An 18,244-nucleotide genomic window follows, 5' to 3' on the forward strand; every position below is an offset into this window, starting at 1 on the left:
AGCTCTTTAAAAAGCATATTCATTTCAATATACTGTAGGTTCAGCGTGACTAGAATTTTGAATTTTAGATATTTGGTCCTCAACAACGGCCGATGTATAATGCTCATTATCGTATTTATATCACCGTGGAAAATACAATTTTTTTAGCCCAATATGAACATTTTAAAAGTTTTTTGAGGGGTAAATGATGTACAGTGTACTGTAACTTAAGCATGCCATGTGAGGAGTCTTGGCATATGCGTGTACCATTACTCCAGTCAGGATTAGGAAGACATCCATCCCCCATCAAAGGTTTCTCGTGCTTCTTTGTCATCCGTTCCTCTCTACCACTGCTGCCCCTCGTGTGGCAGCCCCCATTTCCAGACAACTCCTCACGGGCTCTCTGTCCCTGTAGGCTAGTTTTCATTTTCTGGAATGGAATCTACGTTGTGTACTCTTTTTTTGTCTGTATTTTTTCATCCAGTGTACTTACTTTGAGATTGATCTATGTTTTTGCGGGTATCAATGGTTCATTTCTTTTCATCACCAAATAAAAGCAACACTATCCTTTGTAAGTAGATACCACCATCCGTTCATCCATTCACCTCTTATGGACGTTCACATGATAGTGATTTGGGGCTGTTACAAATAAAGCTGCCATACAAGTCTTTTTGCGGATATAAGTTCGCATTTCTCTTGGAATACCTAGCAATGGAACAGCTGGGTTGCATGGGGTATATGTAGGTTTACCCTTTGAAGAAGTTGCCCAGTGGTTTTCAGAAATAGTTGTAGATTTTACATTCTCACCAGTAGTGTATGGGAGTTCCACTTACTCTGTTTCTTGCCAAACTTAGTGTGGTCTGGCTTTTCAGTTTTAGCCATTCTAGTGGATGCATAGTAGCATATCATTGTGATTTTAGTTTGCAGTTCCCTAGTAGCTAATGTTGTTGAGCATCTTTTCATGGGTTGATTTGCGACCTGTTTACCATCTGTGGTGAAGTGTCTGTTCAAATCGTTGGCCCAGCTTTTAACTGGGCTGTTTGCCTTATTGAACTTTGAGTTCTTTACATATTCTGGATAGCATTCCTGGTACTGCAGATTTGCTGGTATGAATTCCTTTAGCCTTTTTATACCTGAAAAAGTCCTTATTTTACCTTCATTTTTTGAAAGGTTTGCTCACTCTCGAATCCTAGATCGACAGTCCTGCCAAATCCTGTACTGTATTTTAATGACATTGTTCCACTGCCTCTGACTTGCCTTGTTTCTGACAAGTATGCTGTAATTCTTATCTTTATCTCTGTGTACGTAATGTCTTTTTCCTCGTTTACTTTTAAGATTTTCTCTTTATCACTGGTTTAAAGAATTTTTTTGTATTATGTGCCTTGGTGTAGTTTTCTTCATGTTTCCTGTGCTTTGGGTTTGTTGAGCCTCTTGGATCTGTCGGTTTATAGTTTTCCTTGAATTTGGAAAATTTGCCACCATAATTTTTTCAAAATTTTTTTGGTCTCTTCTCTCTTTCTAGGACCATAATTTCTCATTTAGGCCCCTTGAGGTTGTCTCACAGCTGAATGATTCTCTACAGCTTTTTCATTCAACCTTTTTTCCCCTTTATGTTTCATTTTCAAGTTTCTATTGCTGTGTCTTCAAATTCACTCATCTTATTTTCTTAGCTATACATCATGAGAAATTTAATTTCTTTTTAATTTAATAAGTGAAATTTAAGCAAAACTTTAGACTCTGACACATTTGGTTTTTATGATAGGATAATAATTTCTCATTTACTGTACTTTTCATGATATGTTTTATTTTGATGACTTAAGATACAGTTGCAGTTCTCATTGGTTTAATTAGATATTTGTATTTGGCCCTTCCCTTTCCATTTCTCTTTAGTTGAGCTTTGTGAGACAGCAACTCTTTTATAACTTTTAAAATTTTTTAATTGAAATGTAGTTGATTTACAATGTTGTGTTAGTTTCAGGTTTACAGCAAAGTGATTCAGGTACATACATATATACATATACAATATACATATACTTTTTCAGATTCTTTTACATTATAGGTATTACAAGATGTTGAATATAGTTCCCTGTGTTTTATCTATTTTATATAAAGTAGTGTGTATCTGTTAATCACAAACTCCTAATTTATCCCTCCCCCCCCCCACCCTTTGGTAGCCATAAATTTGTTTTCTATGTCTGGGAGTCTGTTTCTGTCTTGTAAGTAAGTTGATTTGTGTCATTCTTTTAGATTTCACATATAAGTGATATCATGTGATATTCATCTTTATCTGACTTACTTCCCTTAGTCTGATAATCTCTAGGTCCATCCATGTTGCTGCAAATGGCATTATTTCATTCTCTTTTGTGGCTGAGTAATATTCCATTGTGTGTGTGTCTGTGTGTGTGTGTGTGTGTATATATATATATATATATATATATATATATCTCATATCTTTTTTTTTTTTAAATTTTATTTATTTAGTTATTTATTTTTGGCTGTGTTGGGTCTTCATTTCTGTGCGAGGGCTTTCTCTAATCGTGGCCAGCAGGGGCCACTCTTCATCGCGGTGTGCGGGCCTCTCATTATCGCGGCCTCTCTTGTTGCAGAGCACAGGCTCCAGACGCGCAGGCTCAGTAATTGTGGCTCACGGGCCCAGTTGCTCCGCAGCATGTGGGATCTTCCCAGACCAGGGCTTGAACCCGTGTCCCCTGCATTGGCAGGCAGATTCTCAACCACTGCGCCACCAGGGAAGCCCTCATATCTTTTTTATCCATTCATCTATTGATGGACACTTAGGTTGCTTCCATGTCTTGGCTATTGTGAATAGTGCTGCAATGAACATTGGGGGTGCATGTATGTTTTCAAATAAGCATTTTTGTCTTTTCTGGATATATGCCCAGGAGTGGGATTGCTGGATCATATGGTAACTCTATTTTTAGTTTTTTGAGGAACATCCATACTGTTTTCCATAGTGTCTGCACCAACTTACATCCCCACTAACAGTGTAGGAGGGTTCCCTTTTCTCCACACCTTCTCCAGCATTTGTTATTTGTGGACTTTTTAATCATGGCCATTCTGACTGGTGTGAGGTGGTACCTCATAGTAGTTTTTGTAGTCTTGATTTGTATTTCTCTAATAATTAGTGATGTTGAGTATCTTTTCATGTGCCTCTTGGCCATCTGTATGTCTTCTTGGGAGAAATGTCTATTTAGTTCTGCCCATTTTTCGATTGGGTTGTTTGGTTTTTTGTTGTTGAGTTGTATGAGCTGTTTGTATATTTTGGAAATTAAGCCCTTGTCAGTTGCATCATTTGCAAATATTTTTTACCATTCCATAGGTTGTCTTAGGTTCATTTTGTTTATGGTTTCCTTTGCTGTGCAACAGCTTGTAAGTTTGATTAGGTCCCATTTGTTTATTTTTGCTTTTATTTCTCTTGCCTTGGGAGACTGACCTAAGAAAACCTTGGTATGATTTATGTCAGAGAATGTTTTCCCTATGTTCTCTTCTAGGAGTTTTATGGTGTCAAGTCTTATGTTTAAGTCTTTAAGCCATTTTAAGTTTACTTTTGTGTATGGTGAAAGGGTGTGTTCTAACTTCATTGAGTTACATGAGGCTGTCCAACTTTCCCAACACCCCTTGCTGAAGAGACTGTCTTTTTCCCATTGTATATTCTTGCCTCCTTGGTTGAAGATTAATTGACTGTAGGTGTGTGGGTTTATTTCTGGGCTCTCTATTCTGTTCCATTGAGCCATACATCGGTTTTTGTGCCAATACCATGCTGTTTTGATTACTGTAGCTTTGTAGTATTGTCTGAAGTCTGGGAGGGTTATGCCTCTTGCTTTGTTCTTTTTCCTCTGGATTGCTTTGGTAATTCTGGATCTTTTATGATTCCATATAAATTTTAGGATTATTTCTTCTAGTTCTGTGAAAAATGTGAGATGACAATTCTTTTGTTACTTTGCATGATGGACCCTGGTACACACATTGCTCTGATGGTTGTCCTGTTTCCAATGTGATCAAATGACTAAAAACCACGCCTTGGTGGGTAGTCACAATGTCACGTCTCTCTCTTGAAGAGCCAGAAGTTGAGAGAGCCTTGAGTAGGCTGCTGAATGTGCATGTCTTCTTTTTTTTTTCTTTTTTTTAGCTTAATGCTGTTTTGCGGAAGGTCTTTAGATTAACTCTCACAATGTGGAGGCAGGTGATCCTCACTCCAGCTGGGAAGTGCCACTCTAGACAAAGCTTTGGGGCTAGAGTATAGATCTCTCGAGTCCCTTGGTGACAAGACTTGGGGCCCATGAGAGTGAGGTAAAATGGTTGAGGTTGGAAACCTGTATACAAGTCAAACTATTTTTAATCTCTCCTGTGGTAGCTCTTTGCTTTGTTCTCCTTTAGTATTTTGCAAAGTCTTTCAAGATTTTCAGTTTTTCTTAGCTGGTCCAATGGGAACCAAGAGAAAATATTTTCGATTAATCTTTTTTTTTTTTTTTTCCGATTAATCTTGGTGGCAACATTGACAGGCGAGATACCCAAAAGGTAGGTAAATTTCAAGGGCAAAGGAGTTGATTGGTTGACTACCTTCCCCACCTATAATAAATACTTCCTTTTAGAGACAGACTTTGGAGCATCTGCATTATACTGCATGGGGGTGGAGAAGGTCCTTTTCCGACAAGATTCTTTACTGCCTTCCCCAGACACTCATCAACATATACTCTATCTTTTTATTGCAAAGCCTTGATCTCAAATAGCTGGCAACTAATGACTATGCTATTAACTGAAAGGAAATTTAAGGGTTTTTTCACTCAAAAGGATACATGCATTTTAATTGATAACCGTTAAAGACTAGAGGCTATTTTGTGATTTCAGGGAATTATTACTTAATGATGAAATTTCAGGTAGAGGGAGATCTACCAGGGACTGGAATCCGGCCAAACTGTACCACTATGCCTGTAGATTTTTATGCCAATATACATCTCTTTTAACTTGGCCCAATCTGGTTTTTTAGTGTACTGTTCAGAATTAAAATTTAAGATGATTATTTTGTGGAAATGTTATCCATATATCCCAAGGTAAATCTATCAACTTAAGAGTCTGAAAAAGATGGTAAACTATATATTTATGGTAAGTGTCTATAAAAATATATTTATTTGTTAATGAGAAGCTAAGGTGAACTAGCCATAAGATATGCATGTGAATTAGTGTGCTGTCGTGGTTGGTTTGTAATACTAAACTTGACTTATGAATGTGAAAATTACATATTCCTAAATCAACATAATAATTCTTGGTGAATTGCATGCTCCTAGAAGTTTTGAAATGGGTGTGATGTTTACTTATTTCTACATCACCTTATTTCAGAAAAGACTTAGAGGGCTAAAATGAGTAGATTATAAGTGTCCTTTAGAAGACATATATTCATTTAGCAATAAGTGAGATCTTTATTTTCTAATTTCATTGACATTTGACTTTTAGGTATTCAGAGGATGACTATCTTCAGATTATCACAAATATCCAGAGCTGTCCATGGAAGCGACAAGCAGAAGAACATGAGAAGTTTAGGTAAAAAATTTCTTCATAAATAATATGAGATAAAAAATGTTTTGTACATTTGCTTTGTCGCTAAAATAAGCAATGCGTTGTTAAAAAGAAACGTAGAAGGGGCCAAGTGACCATCAGGAACTTTTCGTTCTGAGATCCTCTCATGAGACACAAGGCCCTGTATCCCCAGCTCTTAGATAGAAATTTGTAATTATGTTGCTGAAATTAATTATGGAAATCCCAACTTCAAAAAGAAAGTTTTTGTTGTACTTTTTATCATATTTTAGAGGATGTTGCTGCTTCTTTGTACCAGTTGTATTTGACATTTATTTGTAAATAACATGTAGCAGTGTAAAGGAATTTTGGAAAACATAGAAAGAAAAAAAAATCACCTGTGGTCCCAACACTCTAGAACAAAAACTATGTTCCTTTCTGCATATTCCCTTCCCGTTTTTCTCATTAGCTTTTTAATCTCAGCAACATTCAGGAGCATGAGATGCTCCAGGTAATAACCCAGGGAGGTGCCGTCAACCTGACAAGACCAGGTTATCAGTGGATGATTACAGAGCTGTCTTGTGCTTGAATACCTCGGAGCCCATCCAGACAGAAATAAATTGTGTCAAAACAGTACCCTGCGGGGGATGCCTGGGTAGTTCTCTGGCACTGCTTCCTCCCGTTATCTGCTCATAGGGTGCACCCAGGCCAGGTATCTCTGTGCCTGCCTGGGCTACCTTGCTCTGCTTTTCTTTGCCACGTGCTGATTCTTTGCTTTGCATCAACACAGGTTTATGTCTTGTGCCAGGTTATTACAATTCGGTAATATGCTTTTATCTTTACCGGTTCCTGTTTTCAAAATTTACGTTAAGCATCGACTCTTCTAAAAACCTTATTAAAGAGACTTGGCCTTCCCCTGAGATTCTCTAATGCTGCTCAGTTCTGTTTGCTGTGGGAAGCCAGCTCTTCTGCATGCAGGGTCCTTCAGTCAGTACATGCTGGAGTCATTGGACCAGCTGTCTTTGATTCTGGTGCCCCTGGAGACGGGTTGTGGGCAACTCCCATTGGGTAAGAGAGAAACTTCCTGATTGGGTTAAAGCTGAAAGTGAACATCCTTCCTCCACTGGGTAGACACATGGTTGTCATGACCTCCTGTAGGATTCCATTGTCTTTCCTAACTGGCAGTTTAGAGTGTGGGATTCCTGTGTAACTATTTCATCTCCAGGACATTTTATGCTAGATTGTCCACTATAGACTGAACTTGTCCCCTCAAAAGTCATAAGTTAAAAATCTAATCACCAACAGGATGGCATTTGAAGGTGGGGCCTTTGGGAGGTGGGAGGTGATTGGGTTATGAGGGTGGAGCCCTCATGAATGGGATTCATGACCTTATAAAAGAGACCACGTACTGCTGTCTCGCCTCTTCCATCATGTGAGGACACAGCAAGAAGACAGCTGTCTAAGAACCCAGAAGTGGATTTTCACCAGACACCGAATCTGCCAGCACCTTGGTCTTAGACTCCCAGCCTCCAGAACTGTGAAAATAAATTGTTGTTGTCTCTAAGCCACCTGGTTTATAGCATTCTGTGATACCAGCTCAGATGGACTTAGACACAATCCTACCGAAGACTAGATTTGAGAGATTCTCGTGACAGGAAGACCTGATAGAAAGTTGCACGGGCAATTGTAACCTAAGCGATCACAGGGTCAATGAGTAGCAGAAGAGTCTGGTTTTTTGTTTTTTTTAATTTATTTATTTATTTATTTTTGGCTGTGTTGGGTCTTCATTTCTGTGCAAGGGCTTCCTCTAATTGCGGCAAGCGGGGGCCACTCTTCATCACGGTGTGCGGCCCTCTCACTATCGCGGCCTCTCTTGTTGCGGAGCACAAGCTCCAGACGCGCAGGCTCAGTAATTGTGGCTCACGGGCCCAGTTGCTCCGCGGCATGTGGGATCTTCCCAGACCAGGGCTCGAACCCGTGTCCCCTGCATTGGCAGGCAGATTCTCAACCACTGCACCACCAGGGAAGCCCAAGAGTCTGGTTTTGAGAGACCTTTCTACAAGTGCAGAGTAGGCAAAAAAAGAAAGAGAGAGCTATGGAGGTATTGAACTATTGAGGATTAATCCCAGATAATTAGCTGGAAGGACTAGATGAGTAGTGACACTGACAATTAAAGTCGGGATAAAGGAGCTTCCACTTCTGGTGGTAAAGTTGATTTAGGGCCAACCTTCTGAGAATAATACAAACAAAACGAAGTATATGAAACACTTCTTTTGAGGACAATGGAGAGCTACCAAGGCAGGGGGAGTTTCCAGGACTAAGATCCAGAAGAAGAGAGAAGCTGAAGGAGAAGAGACGCCTTTGGAGCTGCTTTCCCTCACAAGGAACTTGCTGGATGCAAAAGCAGAAGCATGGAGGAGAGGTAGAGACATAGAGCAGGGCTTCCAGCATACCCTAGAAGAGACCAGTTCTCTAAAAGACTGAAGCCCAATTGAAGTCATTTGCATCCTCCCTTGGATTTAGGTCTGCCCTTAGCCTAGATGCTTGATAAAACCAAAATAATCCTGGGGCATCATTTAATCCACTGAGGGTCCCCAATAGAACAAAAAGATAGAGGAAGGGCAAACGTGCTTCCTCTGCTTGAGCTGGGACATTCATCTTCTCCTTGGCCATCAGCCTTTGGACTCCTACTGGGACTTACACCGTTGGCTCCCTTGGTTCCCAGGCTTCGGATTTGGACGAGAACTAAACCACTGGTTTCCTGCGCCTCCAGCTTGCAGACCGTGTACCGTGGGGCTTCTCAGCCTCCGTAATCATGCGAGCCAATCCCGCATAATAAACGTTCTTTCTACATAGCTATATTTACAAAAATAATCCTCTCTGGAAGAAGGTGACCTCCTTCTGAGCCTTGAATGATCTCTGCAAGTTTTTACGCACAACGTCTAGCTCAGTTAAAAAGAGAATACTTTTTAAAGGTTTTTTCCTTCTTTCCCTCGTGTGTGTGTGTGTGTGTGTGTATGTGTGCACATGCAGGCACTAAAAATCAGGAGTCGCTTGGAATCCAAAGCCGTATGAAAGTCACTGGTGCAAATGATAATGGATAGATGCTGTATAGACGGCTGGTATGCAGATTGACTGGCCATTTTTCCCTTAGAGCCATCTCAGTGTAAAAAGTGCATCCATAACTGTGATGATTACCCCATGGTAATCATCTATCCCTTCAGTGCCAATTTAAGTAAACATCTGGGACCGTAACACTTATTGTTTGTTGTCTTTCAAGAGAACAGTCATGGTGACATTTATTTATTTACTTGAATATTTATTATATTGGTACATTCTTTTTATGCGCATATTTGTGAACTAAATTATATAAACCCTCATCAGAAATCTGTGCAATTAAATCGTAATAAACCGTTCACTTTCCTCGGTTTTTACTGATATAGCTGGCCAAATCTGGGGAGTTTCTGGCTTATTTATAAAGCTGGCATTATAGAAATGTCCCCTATTATTATAGATGTCAAGTAACTAAATAGTATTCTATTTTATTTTATTTATTTATAGCAATGTATACCAAATTGAAGAAAAGTGAAAGGTGGTAATATTCTTTTAGCAGGAATAACAGTTAAATTCTAAAAAATATGAGCAAGTGAATATATTCTAAATCCAGCTGTAGCCTGATTGTTGAAACTCACCAAAGTTGACACCTAGGGGCTATTTGAAGATTATGGGACTTTGTGGTCACAGGATCTCAAAATCAGAGAGCTTTTAAAAGCTTTCCTTAAATAAATATGCTACTCGCTAGCATAGGGCATACATTTTATTTATCAATAAATATTTGTTTCGGGATTACTCTGTCAAAGCACAGTAGGCTTAAGCCTGTTACAGTTTCAGACACAAAGTAGAACCTCAGTAAATATGTATTAAATAAATGGATGTGTGAAAACCAACAAAGGAATGGAGGGTTTTCTTACTGATTTCAAAGAAATTGAAACAGTTTGGAGAAGAGAAATAAAAGTGTGACTATTTATGATTTAATGTTAAAATGAGTGACGTATACAAACACCGTAGTATATCAATGCTCGGTCACTGTGGGATGTAATTTCTTGAAACGTTTTGTGGAAAGAGGCAGGACTGAGCTGTAGCTCTGAAGACAAGTGGAAAGAGAGGGAGAGACCAGGAGTGATGGGACCAGGAATAAACATGAGTAAGTTTCAAGACCAGCTTCACTGTTGCAGTGAACTTGTTCTAGAGGGTGCTTTGGATACAGGGGATACTTACAGGTAGATGAGGTTGGCCTGATGATGCACAGGACTCTGATTATCAGAGTAAAATCCTTCCACAGGCTTTCTGTAGATACCAGGAACTCAATAGGGATATTGCCAGCAAGGGAATTACATGATGAATCTATTATTTTAGGGAATGCATTCAGTCAGCAAAGTCTTAGGAGGGAGTGAATAGACTGAAGGAAACCAGAGCAGTCAGGGGCTGGTGGTAGAAAGATGACTGCAATATGATGAAGATCTAAAACATCACTGGTAGCTATAGAAATAACAAGGAAAGGACACTTGGCTGTGAGCTCTTTGAGGACATGGTTTATTTTTTTTAATCTTTGTATCTCCTGTGACTATCACATAGATGGTACCCAATAAACAGCTGTAGTATACATGACTGAAAAAGGGGCAGAACTTGGTTGCTTATTGATTCCTAGTTTTCTAATTGAAGGAGAAAGAAAAATAGAGTCAAAGAACCATGAGAAAATGTGGGTCTGGTTGATTGGGGTAATAGTGGTGCTAGTGACAAGTAGAAAGATTTCAAGGGGAAATTGCTTTTGAGAAGATAAGCCTATTTGGGGCAGGCTGTGTATGAGATGACTTTGGGACAACCAGATGCAGAAGATGTTTCCTTGGTCTGGGATAAACATGTAAGTGTTGAGAGAAAATGAGCTCTCCCAGAAAAGAAAGTTTAAAAGCTCGGTTATGTAAGAAACATGGCCCTGGAAAAGCCTATCTTCTCAGCAGTCTTAATTTTTTTTCCATTTAACAATGTTTGTCCGCTTTTCATAGATTCTTCACCTTTTAGTCATTCAGTAATTTAATTGTGAGTCTGAGAACTTGTACCTGGGGTTTGAGTCCCTAACTTCCCTCAGCCTTTACCTGGAAACATCTGAGATCTATATTGGTGGTTCAGTGAAGCCCTTGAAATTGTATGTGACACTTTGCACATGTTTCTGGGAAAAAGATCCCTAACTTTCATCAGACTCTCAAGGAGCCTGGGAGCCCCAGAGTGGACTAAAATATTTCTAAGAACTCTTCCAGACCTGAGGCTCTGTTTGCTTTGGGGATTGATTGTTTGTTTCACCTTCCATGTAAGCATGATGATCGTTAAGTTTAGGTGTGGCTATAGCTCAGATTTATCCCTACTTGTAATTCTAAATTAATTAATTAAATCAATTCTACACTTCAGTTATGAATTGTTATTTCTGTGAGATCCTAAAGAGGGATCTGAGTAAGAGTTGAAAATGTCCTACCCCCTTTTTTCTCCCTTGGCGTGTAATTCCATTTACGTATAATTGTACAAAGTTAAGAATGTCAAGCTGTCTGCCTTCTGCTTTTAAAATCATTAATTAATTTTCCTATTAAAATTATTTTCCCCAAGCACAAGTTGGTACACGTATACTAATTTGAGGAAAATCTAACCTGGATTTCAGTTTAAGAAATTATAGATGGTCCCCCATTTACGATAGTTTGACTTAACAATTTTTTTATTTTATAATGGTGAAGAAACAATATGCATTCATTAGAGACCGTACTTCACGTTTTGAATTTTGATCTTTTCTGTAGTGTCTGAGGACAGAGGGAACAAAAAGTGTCCACCGAACCGAGAAGGTATCTTGAGGTTGAAGAATGAGGCAGGCAGCTCCATGTAATCGGTGGATCCGTTTATTATATGGTAACTTACATACAGGGTGGGATCAGGCAGACGTTGGTCCAGAGCATGTGCAGCTGTACTCTGCATCTCCGAGGGGCAGCTGGGACAATTTTATAGTTAACCTAGGGTATGGGGGTATGTGTTTGCAGACAGCAAGCGCATTCCTAAGTCAAGATTTATGATGGGGAGCTAGTCTCATGGGTGCCAGGAATATGTCCGCGAAGGTCTTTATCACTGTTTGGAGACTAACACAGCACAGAAACCACCTGGACCTAATGATGATTAAACAACATCTATGAACTACAAAGCCCTTGACAACAAAGAAGAGATTGACCCCCAGTACAGTCGTAGGTAGGGTCATTGGAAGGACAGGAGGCCTGGGATGGCATCAGTATGCTAACAGCCACGCACCAGGATAGCGATACATACCTGATATCATTTCGTGATGCTGGGCAGCTCCCAGGCAGCCTGGTGGTCACGAGTGTGAATAACCCACGCACTGACAACCATTCTGGACCCAGACCACCATTCTGCTTTTCATCTTCAGTACAGTATTCAATAAATTACAGGAGATAGTCAACACTTTATTATAAAAGAGGCTTTGTGATAGATGATTTTGCCCAGCTGTAGGCTGATCTAAGTGTTCTGAGCACGTGTAAGGTAGGCAAGGCTAAGCTGTGATGTTCGGTAGTTTAGGTGTATTAAATGCATTTTCGACTTAGGATATTTTACACTTCTGTTGGGTTTACTGGTGTAATCTCATTGTAAGTGGAGGAAGATCTGTATTGGTTTCCACACTGTCTCCCTGTCACGTTTAGAGATGGGTAGGTAATCATTTGCTTGAGCAGGACACTTGGATATTTGAGAATAATGTTACCGAGTCCAAGCTTGTACTTCTCGCCATACAACAGGCCAGTAAATTGAGAGGTGAGTTGTTGGAGCGAGGACGATCGCCTTTATTTGGAAAGCCAGCAGACTGAGAGGATGCTGGACTAGTGTCCCAAAGAACCATCTTGCCCGGGTTTGGACGCTAGCTCCTGTTATTGCTGCAAATATTTTCTGGTTCCTGCCAGACTCAGGAGGGGATGCGTTAATTCCTTTTTCCCTGCAGCCACTCACAGGTGGGCCTGGTCAGGATGTTTCCTGTGAGCGAAACAAAGGTATTTTAGCTTAAGCCTCAGGCATGCGAGGCAGGGTTCCTAGAGGTGGGCCATACTTTTACATCCCTTTAGTGATAATCTAGCAAAAGCAATAGAGCAATAGAATACAAAGGTTGAAGTAAAAGAAACAGATCCAGTATGGAATCAGATGTGCTCTTCCCTATTACAATAACATCGAAATACTTAAATTTAAATTAAACGTGTTATGAAATGCTCCCGACTCCTCTTCCTCATCTTCCTCTACTTCGCCCTTGAAAACTCTTTTGTGAAGCTCTGGAAACTTCTGGTAAGCAGGTTTTATCCCAGCAGAAGACCTTTGAGCTTCAACAATCAGTCTTAGATTCCCTCGGTAACTTGCATGGTTATTACTGCATTAGCTTTCATGAACTGTTTTCTGACTTAAAAGATCTGTGTTCATTTGTGTAATCAATTATAGAAAGCTAACAGGTATACAAGCAACAGAGCTTAATTTTTATTTTACTTTCACTTTTTTTTCCCCAGAAATAGTCGCACGATTATTTTGTTTTGGGTTTCTTTTGGAACCTCTAATACCATTTGATTTCTTGAGACATCCCTATGTTTCACAGACGTGAGTTTGAATACAAACATGACTGAACATTATCAGTATTTACTGAAAACATAGTGGCAGAAAATGGTGCTATTGTATAAAGGCACATGTTTATTTTAAGGCTCATGCAAATGAGATGCGTTTCAAATTACTTGTAAAACAGGTATTTTGTACCTGATTACTTTGTTAACAGATAACTATTACATGGTAGCAATTTTAATAAATCTCAAATTATCCCCTCAGGTTTGGTTCGATGAAAATTTCTTGAAAGTAACTTTGTCTTTCTTTGTGTTGGATATAAAAGAAAAGATTCCATTGCTGTCTTAGCAGATTCCTTGATATTTCTAAAATAACAATCAATGTGTTGCTTTCATTTTTATTTGAGCTCCTTGGACAAAATACAGTGTTAAACAAAAGAAACTTACAGACTACATATCACATACGTTAATTTTTTTTACTATGTGACACTTACATGTTTGATGGTTTAGCTATGTGAAAGGATATAAATTATGCAAATGAATAGATGGTTAAGTTAATCAATATTTTTCAAGAAGTTGTAAAACTGAGCAACCAAACTTAGTTTGACCAACAAAGTTTTCAACTATTTTCTAAAATATGTCTCCAAAAGCAATAGCTATGGTTTGATTTTGGATAGCATGTGGTGAGCTTACTCCCTTTTTTTTTTTTTTTCATTCAGTCAACACTTAACATTATTAAGTCCCAGACATTTTGTCTTGTAGCATAGATTTCTTGGAGAAAAGCAAAAGTCATCTCTATCAGGGGCTGCTTTTGATTAGACAAAAAACCATGTTCATTTTTCTGAACCTCTGTTCTCTTCCTCCTCATACCCTTTAAATTGCTGCTTACGATTCATGCAGGGTGACTATGGTGACAGCTCAGAGCAATACATATTTTTTAAAAAATTTAAGAAGATGTTTGCACTTTGTGATAGGTGTTTCGGGTCAGTTGTCAGATTGAAAAAGCTTCTTTCCCTCGTTTCCTCTGCCTCGAGACCATTTTTCAGTGTTAATATTCTGTCATACCATTTTCTATTTGTCATGCCATGCAGCCTGCCTGTGCATTTAGAAAAGCAACAAAAACCACACCATGTCATTACATCCGCTGTATTTAATAATAGAAACTGGCTCTGTACATTTAGGGACTAGTTCCTGTCTTGGTCTTCAGAATATAAACTTCGCCATAAAAGTGCATCAAACCACATGGGATTCACTGATCTTCTAAATGTTATTTCAAAAAACGTTATCTCCCAAGTTGTACTCTGTATTAACCATATTGCTTTATGCTCCTAGGTCGGAGAAGTCTTCTTCTAGACCACCCTGCCTTTCAAAACTTCTGCTCCTTGTTACGTTGCTTGGGGTATCTTCATTGGTACCTTACATTGTTTAAACACTGGTGCAATGTCCCTGTATATGTAGAGATCTTTCTCCAGTGTTTCAACATTATCTCCTTCACTTCTGAGTTAACGTTTCAGTGGAGTTCCTGTCCTTTGCTTTGACAGTCATAGTCTTTCATATTTTCTTTACCTTGGTTTACTTATATTCTACTCAAATAGATGAGCTGATCTTTCATAAATGTCAGAATATCAGTGTACGCATATAAGGGCAAAACTCAGTCATCTGAGATACGGATGGAATTTGGTCTTTATTCATTCTCTTCCTTAACCTGAAACTTGTGTGAATCCCATATTGAACAGGGAATCACATACCCTCTTGGATTTTCCTATGGCTGCCAGGTTATGAAGCAGAACTTTGAGTGGGTTGAGGTAAAGCTAAAATTGTGAAATGTGTGAAACTGTCCATTTATTGTATATTTCAAAACGTATTGAACATCCAGCTCTGGGTCAGGTGCCTGGGCTTCCTTCCACCCCGCCTTTTTCATCTTCTGTAAATTATCCCAGTTCCTTCCTCATTTCTCTCTTGCTTCTCAATGCGATGCCTCAGAGTCCAGAGACACAATGGGATGTCAAGTCTCCATGTTCCCAAATGTTTTCTCCCTCATCCTTCCTCAAAACTCCACTTTCTCTGTGCCAGACTACCCCTGCCGTGGGACGTACTAATTCATGTTACGATGTGAATGATGAATGGGTGGCTTTTTTGAATGCCATGCCTCCCATTCTGTATCTAACTGGATTCATTAAGGACAGTCACCAATGTCTGACTTTCTAATTCTAAATGTCTAGGCCATTCTGCCTTCCTAATGTTGTGAGAGAGCCAAGAATTTGAAGGTAAGACTCTGTGTGATTAGTATCATGAATTAACCTGAATCAGGGATGACTATCAATTCTCGCATCCTATCTTTCAGTGTGATGCCAACCTGATAATCCCACAAACTCATAACAGATCCACTCTGGGTTGCTGGAATTTCTCCCAGTGGTCTGGGAGGCTAGTTCAATCTCACGGGTGGTTCTGTTTTAATTTAGGTATAGGCATATTGCTAAAAGAGGTAGTGTCTATTTGAAGCCCTTAATTCTTCTGATCTTTTGGGGCTGAAACAGAATGTTTTCATGCCTTTTGAATCCCTGTGAACCACTGGAATTCTTAGATCATTGTATTCTTAAAAGCAGTCTATTTTTTGGACTTCCCTGGCGGTCCAGTGGTTGACTCCATGCTTCCAGTGGAGGGGGCGTGGGCTGGATCCCTGGTCGGGGAACTAAGATCCCACATGCCGCATGCAGCCAAGAAATAAAAAAGGAAAAAACAACAACAACAAAACCAATCTATGTTTTTAGCGTGAAACATATATTCATTGTGAGCCAGTTGATTCTAAAATCACAGTATTTTGACATGCCATCTTGATTTGAGTTTTCATTTCACTTCTTACCCAAAGACCCTTCTCCACTACACAACTGAACCCTGGAAAGAGTTGTCTATACTCTCTCTGTCTTCCACCCACATCTTTAACGACAACATTTCACCTATGTCAGCAGTGACCCCACGTGCTAAATCCAAAAGGCATTTTCTCTTCCTATTTTGTTTGAGCTCTCACCTCTTACCAGGATTTGGAAATGATACACCATTCCTCGCTCCTTGAAAGATTCTCACCCTTGGTTTCTGTGTCGCTCCATTTGTTCTTTTAGCTCCTTCCTCCTCATCCCCATATCAATCCATCCCCGAGTCCTGTTTGTATTTTAGAAATGTCTCTCTAGAATATGGGCATCTTTGCTGGTGCATAGGAGACACTCCATGACTGACTATGGTTGGGGGGACCCTGTTTGCTTCATCACTATTTCTCCTTTGGATTACTGCAGTGACCTTCACGATGGTCATCAGCCATCATGCTGGTACCCTTCTCCTTTCTCTATACAATAGCTGGGTGGCTTTTTTGCAAAATTTTATTGGAGTATGGTTGATTTACAAGGTTGTGTTAGTTTTGGATGTACAGCAAAATGATTCAGTTAAACATATATTCATTCTTTGTCAGATTCTTTACCCACATAGGTTATTACAGAATATTAAGTAGAGCTCCCTGTGCTATACAGTAGGTCCTTGTTGGTTATCTATTTTATATATAGTAGTGTGTGTATGTTAGTCCCAAGCTCCTAATTTATCCCTCCCCACCACATTTCCCCTTTGGTAACCATATGTTTGTTTTTGAAATCTGTGAGTCTGTTTTGTAAATAAGTTCATTTGTATCATTTTTTAAAAATTAGATTCCGCATGTGAATGATATCATATGATATTTGTCTTTCTCTTTCTGACTTACTTCACTTAGTATGATAATCTCTTGGTCCATCCATGTGGCTGCAAATAGCATGATTTCGTTCTTTTTTATGGCCGAGTAGTATTCCGTTGTATATATGTACCACATCTTCTTTGGATGGGTTTCTTTAAATGGAAATTGGGTGATGATGGGTGGTGACAACTCACTTCCACCAAGCCTACCCCTGCCCCAACCTGTTTGGAATCCGCTGGGTGTTGTTGTTTTGCGGGGCCGGGGAGGGGCAGTGCATTCAAAACTGAGACTTAAACTCCCTTTAAGGCCCTATATTTCCTGGCCACTACCTCCTTTTCCGGCCTCACCTCACACCACACTCCGCCTGGCTCTTTTTGCTCCATTGCGTTGGTCTTCTGTCTCATCAAATGTCTGATACTTGCTTCAGCCCCGGAGGCTTGACAGCTCTGTCCCTTCTGCCCCCCATGCCCCTGTTCATGTGCACTAACCTTTCAGATCCCACATCCGTCATCTCTTGTTCAGGAAGGCCTTCCCTGAACACCCTGATGAAGTCACTGCTGCTGTCCTGTGATGAGATTCTCCTTCATAACACTGATCACAAGTATGGATTGGAATTTTGTGTGTGGGATTAATTTATAGCCCTGGTTACCTGTGATCCATGTATTCTGTAGAGTGCAAAATATTGATGGGGAAACATCTTCATCAGGAAGAACAAGAATCTTTCTAGATGGTTCTAAAATGAGTCAGGGCTCAGTATAGGAACCAGGAGTTGGAAAGTATACTCAGGTTTCTGGGCTCAGAGCATAGGCTCAGCTTCACATTGGCTTCATGTGTCTTATTTTATTGACCTTTTGTTTGTTTTCCATAGTCGTTGATTTTATGTTATATTTGATCTCCCTATGAATGCTGAGTTTCCACTAGGGACCATTTTACCTTGGACAAGAGGCACCTGGGCAGTTGTTTATTTGTAGCATCATTATCATTCTTATTAGGTTAAGTCACTTCTCCCGGCCAGTCTCTTTATCAGTTTGATAAAGATGAGTAATACCTTCTTTCATGAGTTTTTATGAATTTTCAATACATAGAATGTTCAGTACAGAGTCCGTTATATGTTAAAGTCTCAATACTTGATCACTATTATTATTATTATTGTTAGTTTAATATCATTTTCCTAGCTTACAATGAATATTTTACTAAAAATAGTAGGTTGCAGTCTTCCTATGCATCATCTGCAGTAGAAAAGGACTTACCTTTATAGGAACTGTCTGTGGCTTGTCCCTCCCTTTCAAGGGTCAAATCGTGTTTGGCAACACGCTTCAGAGGTCCAACAAGGAATGACTTTGAGTTGCCTGAAAATTAACCAGCCTAATTCTAGGCAGAGCACAGA

The 18,244-nt window shown here is 39.5% G+C and overlaps 1 protein-coding gene across 1 annotated transcript in view; it reads left to right on the forward strand.

Moving 5' to 3' along the window:
* The window catches only part of ST8SIA6 (ST8 alpha-N-acetyl-neuraminide alpha-2,8-sialyltransferase 6), a 131,897-nt gene that overhangs the window by 99,686 nt on the left and 13,967 nt on the right, over window positions 1-18,244 (forward strand). The window contains exon 4 of the mRNA XM_057543961.1: window positions 5,449-5,535. Coding sequence (XP_057399944.1) covers window positions 5,449-5,535 — 87 coding nt within the window. The remainder of the gene's footprint in view (window positions 1-5,448; window positions 5,536-18,244) is intronic.

Source organism: Balaenoptera acutorostrata, chromosome 3, assembly GCF_949987535.1.
Source record: "Balaenoptera acutorostrata chromosome 3, mBalAcu1.1, whole genome shotgun sequence".
In the NCBI taxonomy this organism is placed as follows: domain Eukaryota; kingdom Metazoa; phylum Chordata; class Mammalia; order Artiodactyla; family Balaenopteridae; genus Balaenoptera; species Balaenoptera acutorostrata.